The 18,781-nt window shown below is 59.7% G+C and overlaps 1 protein-coding gene across 1 annotated transcript; it reads left to right on the top strand.

Moving 5' to 3' along the window:
• The first annotated feature begins 121 nt into the window (after positions 1-121).
• Positions 122-18,376, top strand: TTLL12 (tubulin tyrosine ligase like 12). Its single transcript, XM_074375658.1, has 14 exons — positions 122-437; positions 4,167-4,339; positions 6,546-6,744; positions 7,603-7,762; positions 7,844-7,977; positions 10,427-10,503; positions 11,713-11,829; positions 11,917-12,111; positions 12,451-12,562; positions 13,290-13,441; positions 13,791-13,872; positions 15,653-15,721; positions 16,227-16,365; positions 16,931-18,376. Exons 1-14 carry the CDS (start codon positions 228-230, stop codon positions 17,080-17,082), a joined length of 1,971 nt encoding a protein of 656 aa, XP_074231759.1. The 5' UTR covers positions 122-227; the 3' UTR covers positions 17,083-18,376.
• The last annotated feature ends 405 nt before the right edge of the window (positions 18,377-18,781 follow it).

Raw genomic sequence — 18,781 nt, 5'->3', positions numbered from 1 at the left:
CCTCGGGGCTCCCCGGGTCCAGCTCCCCAGATTCGCGCCCCGGCCGCCTGTGGCGAGCCGGCCAGACGGGCGTGTGGGCGGGCGTGCGGGCGGCGGTGGGCGGGGGCCGCCGGGAGCTCAGAGGAGGGCGGGGCGGGCGACTGCGCTGGCGGGCGGGCCGAGTCGGGAGGGCCGGGCCCGCGGGCTGCGGCGGCGTTGGACTTGGCGCTGGCGCTGGTGGAGGCGCCATGGCGGCCGACGCGGGGCCGGAGCGCAGCAGCCGGGTCCTGACGCCGGAGTCGGCGCCCAGCCCGGAGCCGGGCCTGGAGCTGGGCCCGGAGCCGGAGGAGGACGCGCAGGCCCGGGCAGAGTTCGCGGCGCTGCATGGCCCGGCGCTGCGCGCGTCGGGGGTCCCCGAGCGGTACTGGGGCCGCCTCCTGCACAAGCTGGAGCACGAGGTGCGGGCCAGGGCGACGCGGGGAGGGCCGGGAGAACCAGGGTGCGGAGCGGACCCGGGGCGTCCCGGGCTCCCTTTGCGAAGGGCCAGGGAAGCTGCGATGCAGGTCCTCGAGGCGCGCACCCCCCAGCCCCAGTCAGCGCGGGCCCGCGGTGCGCTAGGGGTGGATCGCTCTGGACCCTTCTACCAGGAAGGGTGTGGCCTGCAGGCCGACGGCTCTTAGCCGAGAACCGCTGGGGTGGGACGGCAGGGAGCCTCTTGGAGGACACGTGCGGGAGGCTGGGAGGGCGTCTGGGGGAGTTCGCGGCCTGGAGAAGGGGAGAAAACGCTTTCTGGGGCGGGAGAAGCCTGTGCCCGGCGAGACGAGCCTCAGTGAGACGCGCAGAGGGTGTATGTCTCTTGGAGAGTCGGGGTAGGGGCAGCGTGGATGGACGATGCCAGAGGAACGGGCAGATGGTTTGACAGTGAAGAGCCACGAATGCCTTGATAACCAGCTTAGACACCTCCTTGGCAGTTTGGGGCCTAAGAGTGACGACAAGAGCCTGTACCTGAGTACCCGAACCTGCCAGCACCTGGGGCTGGGCCAGGGCCAGGGCTATGGTGAGAACTGGAACCAAAATGAACTTTGGCTCCTGTTGTGCGCCAGGCCCGGGGCTGCATCCTCCCCTCACCCGAGCCTCATAGCAGTCTCATGAGAAGTAAGATTCGTCACTCCCTTCATACAGTTGAGAAAACTGAGGCTCGGGAAGAAGTGACACTCCCAAGGTCTGTCAGACTTAAGCACCAGAAACTTTCTTTCAGCCACTACCTCCATCACGGGGAATAGATGTGTGGTTTTAGCTCTTCTGATCATAGAAGAATCCTTTCCTGTTTCTTCATTTGTTTTGAGCCCCGAGTCACCCTCATTTTGCAGATTAAAGAAAACTGAGGCTGTGGGAGGTGGAGATGGAATCTAAATAAAAATGAGAAGAGCTTAGATACTTCAAGTTTCCCCCTCTGTGGGGATGGCTGCGTTTTGCTTCTGGCCTACTCGAGCCTATTCCTCCCAAGGGTCTCCCCACAGGTCCTGGCTGAGAGGTAGGACCTGGTTTTTGATGGTTTACCAGGTGCTGAAGCCAAAGTACATTCACGGGCCAGCTGTTAGTGCCTTAACTGGAACCAGGCTCCTCTGCAGGGGCTGCCTTCTGGGGTTGGGGCAGACTGAGCCGTGCAACCCTGAACCAGGAAAAGGGTGTCCTCTGAGTCTGGCTGCTGGACAAACCCCACCCTCTCAGCCAGTTTCTCTACCTCTAAAATCAGGGTCAGGTCATGTACCTTCCTGCTCAAAACACAGGTAGTTACTGTAAAAAAGATACAGTGTCATTGGTGCCTGCCTTTTATAACAATGAATTTCCTTCCCCTATGACTTGTCCTCAATTCACCAGCATTTCCTGGGCACTTACCCTAGTTCCAGGCCTGTGCCGGGGCGGGAGGGGACCTCAGCAGTTTGCTAGGTTCTCGTATGCTGGGTGAAAGGCGCACGACGTGGGAACACGTGTGGCTCTGTGTGCAGTAAACTCTCACTTGGGCAAGTCACCTACCCATCTGAGTCCAAGTCTCCATCTAGTAAGTGAGGATCGTGAATCTTGGCTCCGGCTCCCACGGTTTTGGTGGAGGAGACTGGATGGAGAGGCATGAGATAAGTTTCAGCCAGTGCCCAGCACGTAGTAGGCAGTCACTGGAGTGTAGTGTCCCCTCCGTCCTGGCCACAGATCTGCAGGCCGTCTGGCCACTGTTGCTCTGCTGAGGGGCAGCCAGTACTTTTCCATAGCCCTCCCTTGCCATTATGGTTACGGGCAGAGCTGTGAGTCACCACTTTGCCAGACCCAGACCTGCAGCCATTGTTCTGACAAACCTGCTGTGGGTCCAGGTGTAGAGAGGGCACATGCCGGCAGAACAGGCACCTGCTGACAGAATAATGGGGCCTCTGCAACCCCCCCACAAGCCGGTGACGCTGGTGCCTTGGAAATGATGGGAAGTGTGTTCAAATACATTTCAACTATTTTCTACCTGTAGGAACTTCCCAGCAGCAAAAACACTTCCCTTCCTTACCTCATAAGGGACTTCTCCAGTCCCTCTGTAAAGGGATTATGGTCACCTCCATTTCACAGCTGGGGAGAAGCCAGGCCTGAGGCAGGCCCTGTATCCCCAGGCCCGGTGCTGCCCCCTCTGTCCCCTCCTTCCCGTCAGGTTTTGGGGTGGAGGGCTGGAGATTGGGGTTCTGGGTTGAAGCCCCAGGTGTGAATCCCATCTCTGAGCTGCTCTCTCCTAATCTCTAAACTGGAGGGAAGGTAGTGGTTTCCCCCAAGGCTCCGTCCCAGAAAGTGCCCCAGCTTCCTTTCGGATGAACCTGGGCAGCTCCACGGCCCTTCCTGCCCCAGCTTCTCTGCCTGGAGTCCTTGTACCACCACCCCGTGGCCACACGTTTAAACCTTCCTCTTCCTTCACCGCTCACTTCAGATTATGTCTTCCCAGTACAGTCTTCCCTGGCCCCTCAGGCCCCAGCACCACTTACTTGGTCCTCAAATGACCACCCGGCTATCAGCTCCTGGGGCAAGGTCATGAGTGAGTCACCCTCACACTCCCGAAGTGCCTTCCTGCCCAGCGCATGAAAGCTGTTTGTGCCTGAGTAGGTGGCCGATTTCTAACTGCTTGGATGAATTTTTTTTGGTTTTTAATAGAGTCATGAGAAATAGGTTTTAGGGGCGGCTGGCCTTTGCTGACTCCCTGCTATGTGTCAGGGACCTTCTGTTCACCATTTTATTGATTTATTGCTCTTAGCTCTCCTGGAAGTGAATGGTGCCCCCCTTCCCAGGTGGAAGACTATTCTCAGAAGCGTCACAATGGTAGCAAGTGCTTGCAGAGTGTCTGCCAAGCTCAGCTCTTTCTAAGCTCCTCATTTGTGTTAAGCATTTAATCCTTCCAACAAACATCTTGGATCGGTTCTAATATTCCCACTGTATGGATGGGGAAACAGAGGTACAGAGTGGTTCAGTGACTTGTTCAATGTCACGTGGCCTGGCTGCAGGATCTGCCCCAAGGCCACTTGCTGATTTGTGGCAGACACAGGGTGTGTGAGTGTGGCTGAATGGGGGGCAACTGGCTTGTCCTCTTCACCAGCTGCACATAGCAGTTGCACTTTGCCAGGGAAACTCAAGGACCAAGGCTGTTATCTTGTGTCCCAGACTAGTCCCAGGCCATGCTCTGTGCATACCTGGGCTGGCTTGGTGGCTGCAGGGGACTCTCGGGCACCTGTTTGCTCCTGGGTTGCCTCCGCTGCCCTGCTGTTGGATTGGTTCTTCTGATGAGAACAAAACTGGGGTGAAATTCCTGGCCACCAAGATTCTGACTTTTGCATTCACTTCCGGTGTGAGCAGAACCACCCCCTCTGCCTTTCGGACCTCATTTTCCCTGAAAAGCTCGGGGCCAGACCAGATGTGACTGGGACACGTGCATGCGATCCCACTTCCAAGCGTGGCTCCCACGGGGTGAGGGGCCTTGGACGACAGCGCCAGGGAGGGTGGGGTCGGTTCAGCCCTCGTTCTCCCTGTCAGGCTCCCCACTTGTACTGTGGGTAGGTGGGCAGTAAATGAGTCCTGCTTCTCCTCGGGGTCCTGGAAGCCAGGGTGTGGTGGAAGGAACAGGCCAGGGATGGGGTTTCCTGCCAACACCCCCCCCCCGTGTCCCCCAGGTTTTTGACGCCGGGGAGATGTTTGGGATAATGCAAGTGGAAGAAGTGGAGGAGGACGAAAGTGAGGATGAGGCGGCCCGGGAAGCGCGGAAGAAGCCCAACCCGGGCGGCGAGCTCTGCTACAAGGTCATCGTGACCAACGAGAATGGGCTCCGGGCAGCTGACCCCAACAGGTAGGAGCCGTTGACCAGATGTCCCTTCTCACACCGGGGCTCTCAGAGCCAGGCTCCCTTTTAGAAATGTGTCACCAAGGCCATCAGCATTGGGGAGAAGCAGTCATTGCAAGCACTCCTGTGTGCCAGGCACTGGTCACTTATCCGTCCCTAAGACAAGGTGCACTTGGGGCCACTGTGTCTCCAGCTGGGCTTCAGGGTCGTGTCAGTCCCGACACTGACGGTGCTCCTGTGTTAGTCATATCTCACACCGTCCTGAGAGCAGCCTCCCCCTATATGTCTCCTAACTGTCCCAGTGGGCCCACCGTGGAGGTGTGATGAGGAAACGGTGGGGAAGGACTTGCCCTGGGTCACACAGCTGGTTAAGATTGTGGGTATCAAACCCAGGGCAGTCTTACTCGTGAGTCCGGGCTTCTCAGAGGACCCCTGGCACTCCCCCCACCCCACCCAGTCCTGCTGAACCTGAGTCCTCTGGGTGGAGCCCTGGGCTCGGTGCCTCAGGTGAGGGCGCAAGGCTGGGGGTGGGCCTGGGCCTTACACAGGGCCACAGGGTGGAAAGGGCAGGACCAAGACTGGACCCCAGGCTTCCTGCCTCCCAGGGGCCAAAAGGGGCTGTTCTTGGCCAGGACAGGCCTGCAGGCCTCTGCCAGCTTTGTTGGAACCTGGAGGGGGAAGCTGGCCGGCTTCTGAGGGTCACTGGGCTCCTGTGTCCATAGCTTCTCCAGGAGGTCTGGCTCCTCGTCTGCAGGGCTTTCTGCCTCCTCCCCAAGCCCCTGCTGAGGTGGGAGCAGCCACACAGGTAATTATAGCAGCCAGGCACCTCCACCCACATGCTCTCTGAGTCAAACTCGCAGCTCACCTTTCTCATTAAGTTCAGTTCAGCAAACTCGTGCGTGCCTGCTCTGTTCCCACCTGTGCCAGCCGCGGGGCTCAGGCCCAGAGGCCACCTCAGGGAGCTTGCTGCCTCTCTGCACCCTCCACCACACATGCCACCACCCGTCAGGTTTGCCAGGGGATGCAGATACGGATGGAGTTGGGTGTGGAGTCCTGGGTGTTGATTTCGGCTCCACTGCCCTTCCTGCTCCTGGGCCTTCTCCCTCGAGACCTTTGTGAGCCTCCCCTGGTGGCCAGGCACCAGCCTCCATCCTCTCCCGTGCCTGCCATGAGCAGCAGTCCTCGTATGCATCTGCCCAGGTCCCCCCCAGATGCTCCACTTGGAAGGCCTGGCTCTGCAGTACCTCACACGGCATGAGGACAGGAATAAATCTTCATTTGTTTTAGGATGTGTGAACAGAAAGTAATATCAGCACAGGGAAATACATACCACTGAGCCGGCCCCCCAGTCTAAGAGCGGGAGCGTTTGCTGTTCCTTTCAGTTTAGCAGCGGGTGGGCCAGGGCTGCTTCTCCCACCAGGCAGAACCCCGCGCTGGAGCCTCTGAGTCAGCAGGGCTTGGGTGGTGTCCAGGCACCCTGACCTGTGGGCTGGGGGCAGCCACGGCCTGGGGCCTGGAGTGGGAACGCCTCGCCCTCCACCATGGCCGTGTGAGAGCCATGCATGGCCCCCACAGTTCCTCCAGGGAGTCCAGACCGTATGGGCTGCAGGCACCCATACATGTAGGGACCTGAGGCCTCTCCTGCCAAAGGCCGTGGCACTTCCAGGAAGGGCCCTGCAGTCCTAGGCAGGTGCGTGTGAGCTCTCAGTGGGACTCCTTTGCACATCTGCCCAGAGCTGGCCTCCCAGCAGGTGCAGCCTTTCCTTTCACTGAGCACCTACAGTGTGTCAGGCCTGCTGGTAGCAAGGTGGGGAGTGTGGGCCTGCCCTCCAGCAGTTCAGAATCCAGTCGAGGACACTTACAGATGTGGTGGTTACTGTGGCGATACATAGTACACAGTCAGCGTGCTGTGTGTTTGCCTCTTGATACTCCATCAGCCTGCTGATAGGAGGTAGGGACCTTGCTGCCCTGTTTTAGAAACTAGGAAAAGGAGAGGAACTCTCCCAGGGCCACACAGTGAGTGGTCGGCAGAGCCAGGATCCCCACCCAGGCCCGCTGGTGCTGGGGAGACCAAGTCTCAAGTTGGGTGCAGAGTCCAGGCCAGAGCCCCGCTCTCTTCCTCAGGTGGATCCCCCTGCCTCCCTTTCCCCACCCTTCCCTTCTTTCCCCGCCTGTGTGGCCGCCTCCACTCACCTGTGGCCTGTGCCTGCAGCATCTTCCTCATCGACCACGCCTGGACGTGCCGCGTGGAGCATGCCCGCCAGCAGCTGCTGCAGGTGCCCGGGCTGCTGCACCGCATGGCCAACCTGATGGGCGTCGAGTTCCACGGCGAGCTGCCCAGCGCCGAGGCCGTGGACCTGGTGCTGGAGGAGATGTGGAAGTTCAACCAGACCTACCAGCTGGCCCACGGGGTGAGCAGGCAGCTGGGCCCTGGGGGAGGCAGACAGGCCTTCAGCCTTCACTGCCCCGTGCCACCAGGGCTGATGGGAGGCCATCCAGGGGAACCCCAACCCAGCCTTGGCCCTTTACCTCACAAGGGAGCAAACTTGTCTTCCATGGCCAATGGACACCCCCTTCATTCTCCATGGCTTCATCGTGGGCCTGTTACTCTTTGCCTTGGGCCACCCAATGCTGGGACCCAGGTGTCCATGTGGACTTTGAACTCACGTGACACAACTCTTTCAGACCCCTAGACTTGGGCCTTGCTGCCTCTTTCCTGGCACCTTATGGTTCTGTCACCCTCTTAAAAGCCCTTTGTGGTCCCTTGCTGCCTTTGGGAGTAAGGTTGAGTACCTTTAGCACATGTCCTTGGGCTTATATCACTCCCCTCTCCCGGCCTCCCCAGGTTCACCCTTACACTCCAGCCCCTCTTACCACTTTCAGTATGGGAAAAGACAAAAGTCATTTCTCATGATCTCAGCTTAGATGTCGCCTCCTCCAGGAAGCCTTCACTGAACTCAAAGTCTCCCCACTCCTTTCCTCACAACACACAAAAATCCAAACACTTCCGTGTAGCTACTAGGCTGAGTGGCTTCTTTCCATACGCCTTTGCCACACAAGTGATCACACGGCAGTCCACTGGGCCATGTCCTGGTCTGCCAGAGGTCCCAGAGGCTGCAGGTTACAGGGACTGGAAGCGTGTGTGGTAGATGATCTAGGCTTGGAGAGTTGGGCGTAGACGGGCTGGTGGTAGGTGTTCGGGTGCGCGGACGGGAGGGTCGGGGAGATGGACAGGTGGACGAGGGCAGCCGTGTGTGCTCTGCCCGCAGACGGCTGAGGAGAAGGTGCCAGTGTGGTACATCATGGACGAATTTGGCTCACGCATCCAGCACGCTGACGAGCCAAGCTTCGCCACTGCACCCTTCTTCTACATGCCCCAGCAGGTGGCCTACACGCTGCTGTGGCCCCTGAGGGACCTGGACACAGGTGGTAAGTCTGACCCCGCCCACCCCTGAGGAAGGGTCAGCCGCCCTCCCACCGCCCCTGACAGGCCTGTGTGTCTCTGTGCAGAGGAGGTGACCCGGGACTTTGCCTACGGAGAGGCCGACCCTCTGATCCGGAGGTGCATGCTGCTGCCCTGGGCCCCCGCTGACCTGCTGGACCTCAGCTCCTCAACGCCCGAGCCGCCCGCTGAGCACTACCAGGTGCGACTGCCACCCCCGACCCCTGGGTCTGTTTGCCTGGTCATCTCTAGAACATTCTCTGTCCACTCACCAAATGTTCCCGAGCACCAGCCGACTGCCGTGCGAGGTAGAGAAGAGTTTGGGGGGGGTGTCTGAGGGACAAGGGCTCAGAGCTCAGGGAGCGGACATCTGCTGCTGTGGTCACACAGCTTGGCGCCAGCCCCGAGCCCAGACTCCAGGTGCTCCGTGCTGGAAACTGTCTTTTCAGAGGGTTGGGTGGAGCTGGTGGGGTGGGGGAAGTGCTGCTTTTGCTCGTTTTGGGGGACTCGTTACCAGGACTGGAGGCAGGGGCAGTGTGGGTCATGCAGCTTGGCTCCATGCGTGAATCCTGGCACCGCAGGGTTTCCTCATCTCCTGACACCTCCCTCACCAGGGATGTGAGGACACTGTACTCAGACACCATATGGTAGGTTTTCTGGCACGTAGTAGGCCCTCAACTAGCGGTTTTCATGCATGTGATTGCTGTGAATGGCAGCCATGCTTCAGTCCACGAGCATCCTCGGTCAGGGCCCCACCAGGACCCAGCGGGCCCACTCACCTGGCTAGTGGTGAGTTAATGCAGGGCCCATGGGCAGGCCAGGTGAGGGAGCGAGGGTCGCTGAGGCCTGGGGCAGAGCACGAAGTGGAGCCTGTGCGAACACAGCCAGCGCCAGAACCAGGCAAGTTGGAGCAGGGATTAACACCCTGGCCCCTCTTTCCTCCCTCCCCTGCCCTCTGACCTCCTGCCTCGGCTTCCTGTCAGTCAGCTGGTCCCACTTGGAAGCCAAGAGGTGCATAAGCCCCTGCTTGTTGGCATTTTACTGGCGTGCACTGCTGTGATCCTTGCAGTAGGATGTCTGGGCTTATTTTTATCTTCATTTTACTGAGGATGAGGAAACTGAGGCACAGAGGGGTTAAGTAGCTTGCCAAAGGTCAGCTGGTAGAAGAGCTGGCATCCAAAACCAGGAGGTCCTCGTAATTTGTGGGCGGAGGGTCCCACCTTGCCCCACCATGTTGAAATCCCCTGCCCCTGCCAGCACATCAGATGCTCCCTGAATGCCCCAGAGGATTGTGGACAGGAGGAAGCCAGTTGAGTTGGGTCAGAGTGGGAAGCATGTGTGGCGTTAGCTGTTCTCTGATGCTGCTGTTTGGGAGAGCCAGGCTGGCATGTGGCCCCGTTGGCACTTTTCCCTTTGAATTCGATTTAAGCCATTGGTGATTGAACTCATCCTGCTGAAAACTCCGTGATCACCCTTCCCAATTCGGAGTTGTGTTTCAGGGCCTCATAGAGGGCCTGCACCCAGTAGGTGCTTGGTAAACGTTTGAACAGTGAGCAGATGTAAAGGGGAGAGGCTAAAGAATTGGCTAAGGGACAAAGACTTCCTAACCTGGAGATTGTTAGAGGGACATGAGCTGACATTAGTATTGGGGGGGGAGTGCCCTCTACTGGCCAGGCAGAGGAGGTAAGAGCAAACACTGGTTTTCAAAACATCCTGGTGGTTTCTCGTGGTTGGCCTGTCTGGATCAGGCCTGCACTCTGGGCCCTGGGCTTGCCTGTATTTAGCTGTCCCCAGGTAGCAAGTTACTCCAATACACAGCCGCTCAAAACAGCGGACCTTCATTACCACTTCCTTCCTGTGGGGAGGAGATGGGGAGTGGCTGGGCTGGGGGCTTCTGGCTCAGTCTCAGACAGCGCAGCCCCGCTGTCAGCTGGCGCTGTCATCTGAGGCTTCCTGGGGCCGGGTCCTGCTCGCACGTGGAGCCCTCACACGGCTGGCAAGGCAGTGCCAGCTGTCGGCAGAAGGCCTGGCTCCTGCCCGCGTGCACCTCTCCCAGGCTGCTTGAGCGTCCTCGCGATGTGGCGGCTCACCCCTCATAGAGCAAGGGTCTGAGAGAAGGCAGGGAGGGGAGCTGCAGGACCTTTCATGAAGCATTTTGTTCCACTCTCTTTTAATTTGTTGTAAGCAGCTCGTTCAGTCCAGCCTACCCTCAAGGGGAGATGAATTAACTGCCTTTTGAAAAGGGTGTCAGAGTTTCTGGGCATGCTTTAAACCACCATGCTGCTTAAGCTCGAACAGCCCTCGAGCACTCCCCTAGGACCAGGCAGCCCCTTCCCAGGACAGGCTGGGCACATCTCGGCTGCCTGTGACTTGGAGGAAGCATTGAGGAGATTTAGAACGTTTTCTAAATGTTTACATTGTTCTTTTGAACACAAAACAGGCTGTTTGGCACCTGAGGGGCCTTGAGCCCCAGACTCCCGGGTGGGAGCAGTCAGAGGGTTCTGGGTGCTGCAGTGCCTGCGAAGGGCTCTTCCTGAGGTCCGGGTGTGCCCCCTGAGATCGCAAAACCCCGAGGTACAGGATGGGGAGGCATGTGTTCACTCACTCCCTTTCTTGAGGGTATGTTTCTACCTTCAATGCTTCCCTTCCAGGCCATTTTGGAGGAAAACAAGGAGAAGCTGCCACTTGCCATCACCCCGGTGGCGTATCCCTGTGACCACGTCTTCAAGTGCGTAGCCCTCCTTGTCAGCCTGTGATCAGATTTTCCCTCGGTCACTTTCCTCACACACTCCCCCCCAGCCCCCTCAACTCCTGGGACAGTGCCTGGTGCAGGGAGGCACTCAGTACGTCCTCTGCCTCCGGGCAGCATGACAGTGACGGACGTGCTGGGGTGGAGCCTCAGGATCACAGAGAGAAGGCTCTGGAAAGTGAGGGTGGGGCTAGGGGTATACAGCCCGGCTACACACGCCGGCCCCCTCTGGAAGCAGGGAGTCAGTGCTGACAGTCACCGTGCTGGGCACCTGGGAAAGGCACCTGGGCTGCCAGGAAGGAGGCATTCCCAGGTGTCCGCAGGTGTGGGCTGGCAGGTTACGGGAAGCCATGCAGGCATGCGAGCCCAGGCTGAACCTCCACCCACTGGGGAGCATTGGCTAGGGGGCGGGTCCCAGCCTAGCCAGGGGCAGGTTGGCCTCTGTCTCCAGTGGGAACCCTTCCCTCTGGCCGCCCAGACCTGATCCTGCCAGAAACAGGCAACATGCTCCCTCTGCTTCCTCCCCCAGGTCCTGGGGGCTTCCTCCCCACTGGCCCTGGGCTGGGCCCTCATCCCCCTCCCTGAGGCCCTTAGCTTTGCCACTTACCCACAGTTGTGCTCCGTGCACCAGCCCCAGGCTACAGGCCTTGGGCTGGCCCAGCTGAGCCGTCTAGCTCCTCACCTCCCTTCCTCCCCTAGAACACTGTCCACAGCTGGGCCTCCCTCCCGCCCTCACACTTGGCCCCATCGCTTTAAAAGTACGGCTGCATCCACCACCCCCAGCAGACAGGCTCCCAGGGCCTGTCCTCCCCTCTGCCTGGGGCCAGCACGGCCAGGCATGGCAGGCACAGCGAGCACCAGCGTGGAATGAGGCCTTATGTGGGGCACTTGTCTTGGACACACGCTCACCTGCAGGCACCTAGGGTCCTTGATCCCTTCTCTGAGGACAGAGTTCTTAGTGTGTCCACCCTGTTCTATTTCCACATGAGAAGAAAAGAGCTCATGTTTGTTGAACACTCAAGTTCTCCTGTTTCATCCTGAGGTCAGGCGTAAGGTGGGCCCTGGGGTCCCATCTTACTGGTGGGTAACCTGAGGTCGTGAGGGTCCAAGTTGTCCAGTCACTTGGCGGACAAGCAGGGGCCGTGGGGCCCGAGCCCAGCTGGCTGACCTCAGCCCGGCCCCTCGCAGGGTCTACACAGATGTCCAGCAGGTGCTCAGCCACCTCACGCACCCGCGCTTCACCTTCACCCAGAGCGAGGCGGACGCCGACGTCCTCTACCACTTCTCACACCTCAAGGACTACAGGTGAGACACCTCCCCGCCCCGATCTCCAGACACAGGCCCCGGCACCCTCACCCGCCCCTGACCCATCACACCTCCTTGGCCCCGCAGGAGGCTGAGCCAGGAGAGGCCCAACGTGCTGCTGAACCAGTTCCCCTGCGAGAACCTGCTGACGGTGAAGGACTGCCTGGCCTCCATCGCGCGCCGGGCGGGGGGCCCTGACGGCCCGGCCTGGCTGCCCCGCACCTTCAACCTGCGCACCGAGCTGCCGCAGTTTGTCAGCTACTTCCAGCAGCGGGAGAGGCGGTAAGTGCCCCCAGAGCCCTGTGAGTGGAGACCCCACACCTGTCGTGCTCCTGCGGCCCCCGCCCGCCCCAGCCTCACCCATCCTCACTCCTCCTGGCCTGCTCCATAGCTGGATGCCTGCTGTGTACAGGCCGCGGTCCCAGGAGCCATGGGCACCCTTCAGTGAGGGGCTGCCGCGGGGCTCTCAGCGCCTCTGCTCAGGTAGTCCTTCTGCCCGGAGTGCAGCTCCGTTGGCCCCCCAGGGGATTCGGGTGCCCCTGCTCTGCTGCACAGTCCTAGGGACACACTGCCTGGGAGGGTGGGCCCGGGCATAGCCTAGCTGGCCCCGTCTGGTCCCAGGGGTGAGGACAACCACTGGATCTGCAAGCCCTGGAACCTGGCCCGCAGCCTGGACACCCACATCACCAAGAACCTGCACAGCGTCATCCGGCACCGCGAGAGCTCCCCCAAGGTGAGGCGTTGGGTGTGCCAGAAGGTGGGGTGGAGGGGACTCTGGCATCTAGGACCTGTGCGGTGGGTCCTGGTAGCGTCACTCAGCTCCCAGGAGTCTCTGAAGCCCCCACCCCCCTTGTCCCTTGCCCCCGCCAGTAGGGAGGGGCCGTGTGACAGCCAGTGAGAGGAGGGAACCCTCCATCAGAGCCATCTGGGCATATCTGACCGCGTCCCCACACGCCGCATCTCATGTGACCACCTGACAGGAGGGATGTGGCCAGGCCAGGGAGCCCCGCGAGGCCCTGGACGAAGGTGCGGTAGTGACACGGGGCACGTCAGTGGAGGAGTTGTGGGACACAAGATTCTGCACCTGGACAGAGGCCTGAGTGAAACCAGGCCGCTGGGATGGCCATTGGGAAGATTTCTAACAGTGAGATGGGGCAATCCGTGGATTTACGGCTGAGAATTTGTATTCAGTTTTCAAAGTCTGAACACCGGTGGGACCTTTTCCGTCAATTAAAGTGAAAGTTGAGATAGAGAATTTGTTGCAGCGTTGACATGGGCTTGAAGAGACCACAGGAAGCGAGCGCGGGGAGCAGGACCCCCATGGCACTGAGACTGAGGGGGCCCGGGAGCAGGCCTGGTCCTCCAGGCTGTGGGGGTGGCGCGGCTAGAGCCCGCAGCTGGCGAGGTCAGGGTGCTCTGTCCTGGCCCAGGTGAGGTGAGCCTGCGTCTGTGTCCTGCAGGTTGTGTCCAAATACATTGAAAGTCCCGTCCTGTTCTTTCGGGAAGATGTGGGGAGGGTCAAGTTCGACGTCCGCTACATCGTGCTCCTGCGGTCGGTGAAGCCCCTGCAGTTGTTTGTATACGACGTGTTCTGGCTGCGGTTCTCCAACCGGTAACTGGGGAGACGGCAGGGCAGGGTGGGGGTCTGGGCGACGGCCCCTCTGTAACTCGGGACCTGAGCACCTCCACAGGGGCTCCCTCACCACCCGGCACCCTCAGGGGGCCCCGCCAAGCCCATTTCTGTGAAAAGGCAGTGACTCTCACCCTGCCTGCAGCAGCCGCCACAAGGTGTGAGCACCCCTTGTCGGACAGGCACCAGCATCTGTGAGCCACGGCGATGTTTACGGGCCTGGGGGGTCTTCACAGCTAGCCCATGGTGGGGCTGGGGGCTCTGAGCACCTCCCCTGCTCAGACTGGCCGTGCTCAGCACCCACATGAGTGTCCACCTGCTCATCCTGCAGGCCCTTCGCACTCAACGACCTGGACGACTACGAGAAACATTTCACTGTCATGAACTACGACCCGGAAGTGGTGCTGAAGCAGGTAGGGACCTGGCGGGGCCTGGGGAGCAGGTTCTCGTGGAGGCTGGCACTGACCCTACACCCATCAGCTTGCCTTCCAGGCAGGCTGCATAGATGTTCAGAGGAGCTGCCTTCCTCTGTCACCTCCAGCAGCTGCCCCTACAGCTCTGTTCAAGTTAACTGGGGGCCCGAGGCTTCCTGGGCCCGAGTCTGAGCAGAGCTGGGTCTTAGCCGGGAAGCACAGGCTGCCTTCCGTTCAGCACCCACTGAGCATGAGGACAGGTCGGGGTTGGAGGCACGGGGGTTCAAGTCACGTGTTCCCCCGGGGTGGGCTGCTGAGCTGAGCTGAGCTGAGCTGTGACCTGCCTGGACCCTGGTTCCTCTGTCTTCCCTATGCTATCTGGGCACCTCGAGCAAAGGGGCATCAGGGCAAAGCTCATTTAGTGTGAGGGTGTCAAAGCCCGGCTGGCCAGCAGTGCACCTGGGACAGGGAGGGTAGCCGCAGACTGGGCAGAGGCAGAGGCCGGCTCTGGGAGGAGGAAGGAAGAAAGGAGAAGTAGGTCCCCTGACGTGCTGTCCCGGAAGTCCTCTCCACCCTGCAGTTGGTTCATTGCTGTGCTGGGCAGACAGGATGCAGGCACACCCACGCTTGCCACCCTGCTCCTCACAGCCTGCAGGTGGCTTTCTTGTTCCCACCTCTGTCAAGGTAGCAGCTCCTGAATGTGGTGATTTCCTTCCAGGCACTTTATGATTCTTTTCAGCACAAGGACATCCCTAAATAGTTCAAACTATTGTTCTGAGTTTTTTAGGTTTTGAGTAACAGCATCCTACAGAACAAACCCTTCAGTGGCTTAGTTCTTCACTGAGTATCACGTTTGTAGATGCGTCACCCTGGTAAGGGTAGCGCAGGCCGTTTCTGGTTTCTCAGTGTCCATAGGTGTGCTGCACGGACCACTCAGAGCCTCCCTGTGCTGTGTGAGAAGTCCTCTGGGGGGCGCTGCACCGCCCAAGTGGCCAGGACACAGGGACGCCCGGCAGGGCTGCTGCTGCTTGTCCCTGCTCTTGTCTTGGGCTGTGCCGAAGGCAGGTCCCTGGGGCCCGGGGCCCAGGGATGTTGAGATCGTCTCTGAGGGATCTAAATGCCTTCCCTCTGTATAGCAGGTGAATCCCGAGGGTCACATTTCCTCTGCAGCCCCCGCATGTGCAGACGCATGTCCAGTGGGGTGGGAATGCTGGGCTTCCATAGGGAGCCGGACCTGGCCCTTACTGGGAGAAACCTGAGCCAATGGCCAGCCTGCTCGGGTGTGGTTGGGTGAAGTTTTGGCCTGAGACGATCTTGCTTGCACAGGGACTTCGAGCTGGAGCTGAGTGGCAGGCTCAGACCTGGGCCCTGCAGTCTGGGGTCCAAGCTCTGCCTCCAGTGCACTGTCCTGAGAAGGACATGATGACACGTTGGCCCCGGCTTTGCAACGTTTAGTGCCTCACTTGAGCCCCACAGCAGCCATGCAAAGTAGGTTTGCTGGGCTGGGAGTATTGTCCCATTTTACAGCTGAAGACACTGAGGCTCTGAGAAGTAATGTGCTGAAGTGGGACAGCCAGTCACTGTGGGATCCAGAGCTCAGACCCAGACTCCTACCTCCCATTTGTGCCCTGTGGAGGTGGGGCCAGAGAGGCTGCTGGTGCTGACCTGTGCCCCAGCAAGTGTCAGAGGTTCCACGTCAAGGCAGGGCAGGCCGGGCTGCCCTCCTCCCTGCCCAGAGGAGGCCCCAGGCAGAGTGCGACGGGCCGTTTGTCTGTTGCAGTTGCACTACGATGAGTTCATCCCTGAGTTTGAGAAGCAGTACCCAGAATTTCCCTGGAAGAGCGTCCAGGTGAGTCCTGGCCAAGCCGGAGGGGCCGGGGCTTCCCTCTGGGGGAAGGGGCATCGGGCGGGTATGGGCTGAGACCCCCTCCTCCCCTCTGGCCCAGATGGGGTGTGGTGAGGGTTCCTAGAACATAGCCTAGAGGGGCATTCAGGGCACCCTTAGGACAACCAGACAGAGAAGGGCCCTGCCCAGGAGTTGCACACCTGAGGGGACACAGGGATGCATCTGAAATGCAGGCTGGCCTCCGTGTCCTGAGTGTTTCAGGTGCTGTGCTGTGCCGCTTGGGGGCTCTGAGGCAGGAGACACGGGCAGGTCTGCAGTAGGCGGACTCCAGGGGTGAGGCAAACAGGCGTCGGGTAGAGGTGGCTGTGGCCAGTTCTAAGGATGTAGGGTGTGGCAACCTGGCCACTTGGGGTCCAGGGCTCAGGATGGGGCAGTGAACCCCATATTGAGGGGCTAGTCCCAACGTCAGCCACGCAGGCCCCCTGACCCTGCCTCCCCCGGTCCCCAGGCTGAAATCTTCCAGGCCTTCATGGAGCTATTCCAGGTGGCATGTGCCAAGCCGCCCCCGCTGGGTCTCTGCGACTACCCCTCATCCAGGGCCGTGTATGCCGTCGACCTCATGCTGAAATGGGACAGCCGTCCAGATGGTAAGAGGGCCCCCCGCCCATAATCTAAACTGTCCCCTCCACTTACACAAAGCTGATCATCCAGCCCTCCCTGTACCAGCCACCCCAGGGACGAGAGAGGGCATCGCCACTCCCTCGCCCTGGTCAGCACTGCCCAGGTTGTCCTTTGACTTGAATTAGCCAGGAGATCTGGGTCCGGGGAGGCCCACCTTAAGGGGCCACGGCCTGCAGGGCAGAGCGCACCTGGGAAAGGCGAGTGGGCAGCAGCGGCGTCAGGAGCGCCCACGAGGAAGGAGCCCCGTGTGGAAGGCCGAGCGGGCAGTAGCCCTCACCAGGCCCCTTGTGCCAGAGTCCCTGGGGGCTGACCAAACCTCACACTGGGGCTGGTGGTGGCTCATAATACTCCTGGGGTCAGAGACAGCTCCAGTCTTTCCCCTAGAAGAGCAGGCTTCAGACCAGGCCCCCGGGGAGCCAGGAGACCCAAGTTCCAGACCCTGGCCTGGGTCCACTGCTGGGTGACTGGGGCCACAGGCCCCCCAGGGCCGCCCTCCCAAGAGTGAGATGCTCTGTGCTTTTGTGACACCAGGGAAGCGAGTGATGCAGCCGCAGATCCTAGAGGTGAATTTCAACCCGGACTGTGAGCGGGCCTGCAGGTACCACCCGACCTTCTTCAACGACATCTTCAGCACCTTGTTCCTGGATGAGCCCGGCAGCTGCCCCGTCACCCGCCTCATCTAGGTGCTTGCTGGCCCCTCTGCCAGTGCTCGCAGGAGGATTCCAGCCTCGGTTCTCTGAGCTGCTTCTGCAAAGTCCCCGCTGCTCCTCTCCCTCCGCCCTGCGAGCCATCGTTCTGGCCTCACACTGTGGGCTCAGGTCCCCCTCCCCGCAGCGGTCAGGAGCAGGGCCCATCACAGTGTCCCCAGGGCCGAGCACCAAGCCCCGCCCACACTCCCCTCACCGCTGTCTGTGCAGTTGATTGGTCTCAGCTCAGACACGGGCTTTCTTCGGGAAAGTTTGGTTCCTGGGGTGCTGTGCTCCCAGAGAGTGTAAGCGAAGAGGGGTTCTGGGGAGCATGTCGGGCAAGGTTCCCCAGGAGCGCCGCTGGGAGCCCAGGCATTGACAGACCCAGACTGGCTGCGTCTCGTGTCTGCCTCCCACGCTCCACCCCAGGCCCTGAGTGACAGGCGTCCCCAGAACACCCTGGGAGCCTGCTTCTAAGGCCCAGCCTTCTCGCCCCTGTGAGTCGAACCTTCACCAGCAAACCTCCCTTCAGGCTCCAGGGCAGGATGGCCACTGCCTTTGGTTACTGTTGCCTTTCCACTTGGTCCTGTGGAAGGGACCAAATGTGGTGCCAGCGCCTCCCTGCCCGGGATTCTGGTGCGGGGACTCGGGGACAGGAGGGGGCCGCAGAGCACCAGGCAGCGGGTGGCCAAGAGACGATTCCAAGGAGAGCCTTACGTTGAAGTCAGATGTCATCTTGCACCAGTCTGGAGTCAAAATGTGGGATTTTTGTTGCTTTTTCATTCATGGGAAGAAAATTTAAAATTCTCATTCTTTTCCTTAATTTTGTTTCTGAAATTTTGAGTCAGTTTCCAGTGTATTTTGTGTAGCCACCATGCACTCGGGCCCAGCTAAAGGCACAGGGGGCAAGTCTGATTTTCATGGGGGAGCTGCCTGCAGAGCTTTCATGTGTGTGTGTGTGTCTGCTTGTTTCATTCTGAAGCCAAGAGTGATCCCTGTAGCAAAACTGTGTGTGTGTGTGTCTGCTTATTTCATTCTGAAGCCAAGAGTGATCCCTGTAGCAAAATTGGACTTGATCGTGCCTCCCATCTCTGTGTCTGTCTGGGTGTGTCTGTCCATCCTCTCTGTTAACCAGAAGGTCAGCCTGTGTCCTGGGAAAACACCCCTTCCCTCCAGCCAAGTAGAGGTGGAAAGGGCGGGACACCTCATCTCTGGCTTTGTCCCCGGAGAGCTGCTGCGTCCCGTCCCCTCCCTGACCTGATATGTACCGCAATAAAGGAAGTCTTCTGTCCTTTTGCCTCCCTTTCTTTTTGGAGGCCTTGGAACCACAGGCCTTAATGGTGTGTCAGCTGTTGTACTTGCTGGTTGTGGAGGAAAACCAAAACATCAAGATGTGCGCTTTGAGAGACAGAAGCAGCGAGGTGGTGTTTAGGTCTCCAGGTCTCTGTCTTAGTCTGTTAGGGCTGCTGTAATGAAATGTTATAAATGTGGTAGTTAAAACAGAAATCTCTTCCCATTATTCTGGAGGCTGGGGTGTCCCTTTAAGATCAAGCGGCCTGAGGTGGGCAGTGAAGGTCTCTTCCTGGGTCACAGCCATCTTGCTGTGTCCTCACATAGCTTCTGGGGCCTTTAAAAAGGGCGCTAATCCCATGCATGGGGGCCCCACTCTCATGATCTAATCACCTCCCAGACGCCC

This window comes from Camelus bactrianus, chromosome 12 (assembly GCF_048773025.1).
Source record: "Camelus bactrianus isolate YW-2024 breed Bactrian camel chromosome 12, ASM4877302v1, whole genome shotgun sequence".
NCBI classification, from domain to species: domain Eukaryota; kingdom Metazoa; phylum Chordata; class Mammalia; order Artiodactyla; family Camelidae; genus Camelus; species Camelus bactrianus.
The sequence above is the reverse complement of the archived record's forward strand: the minus strand, read 5'-3'. Positions and strand labels throughout refer to the sequence as shown.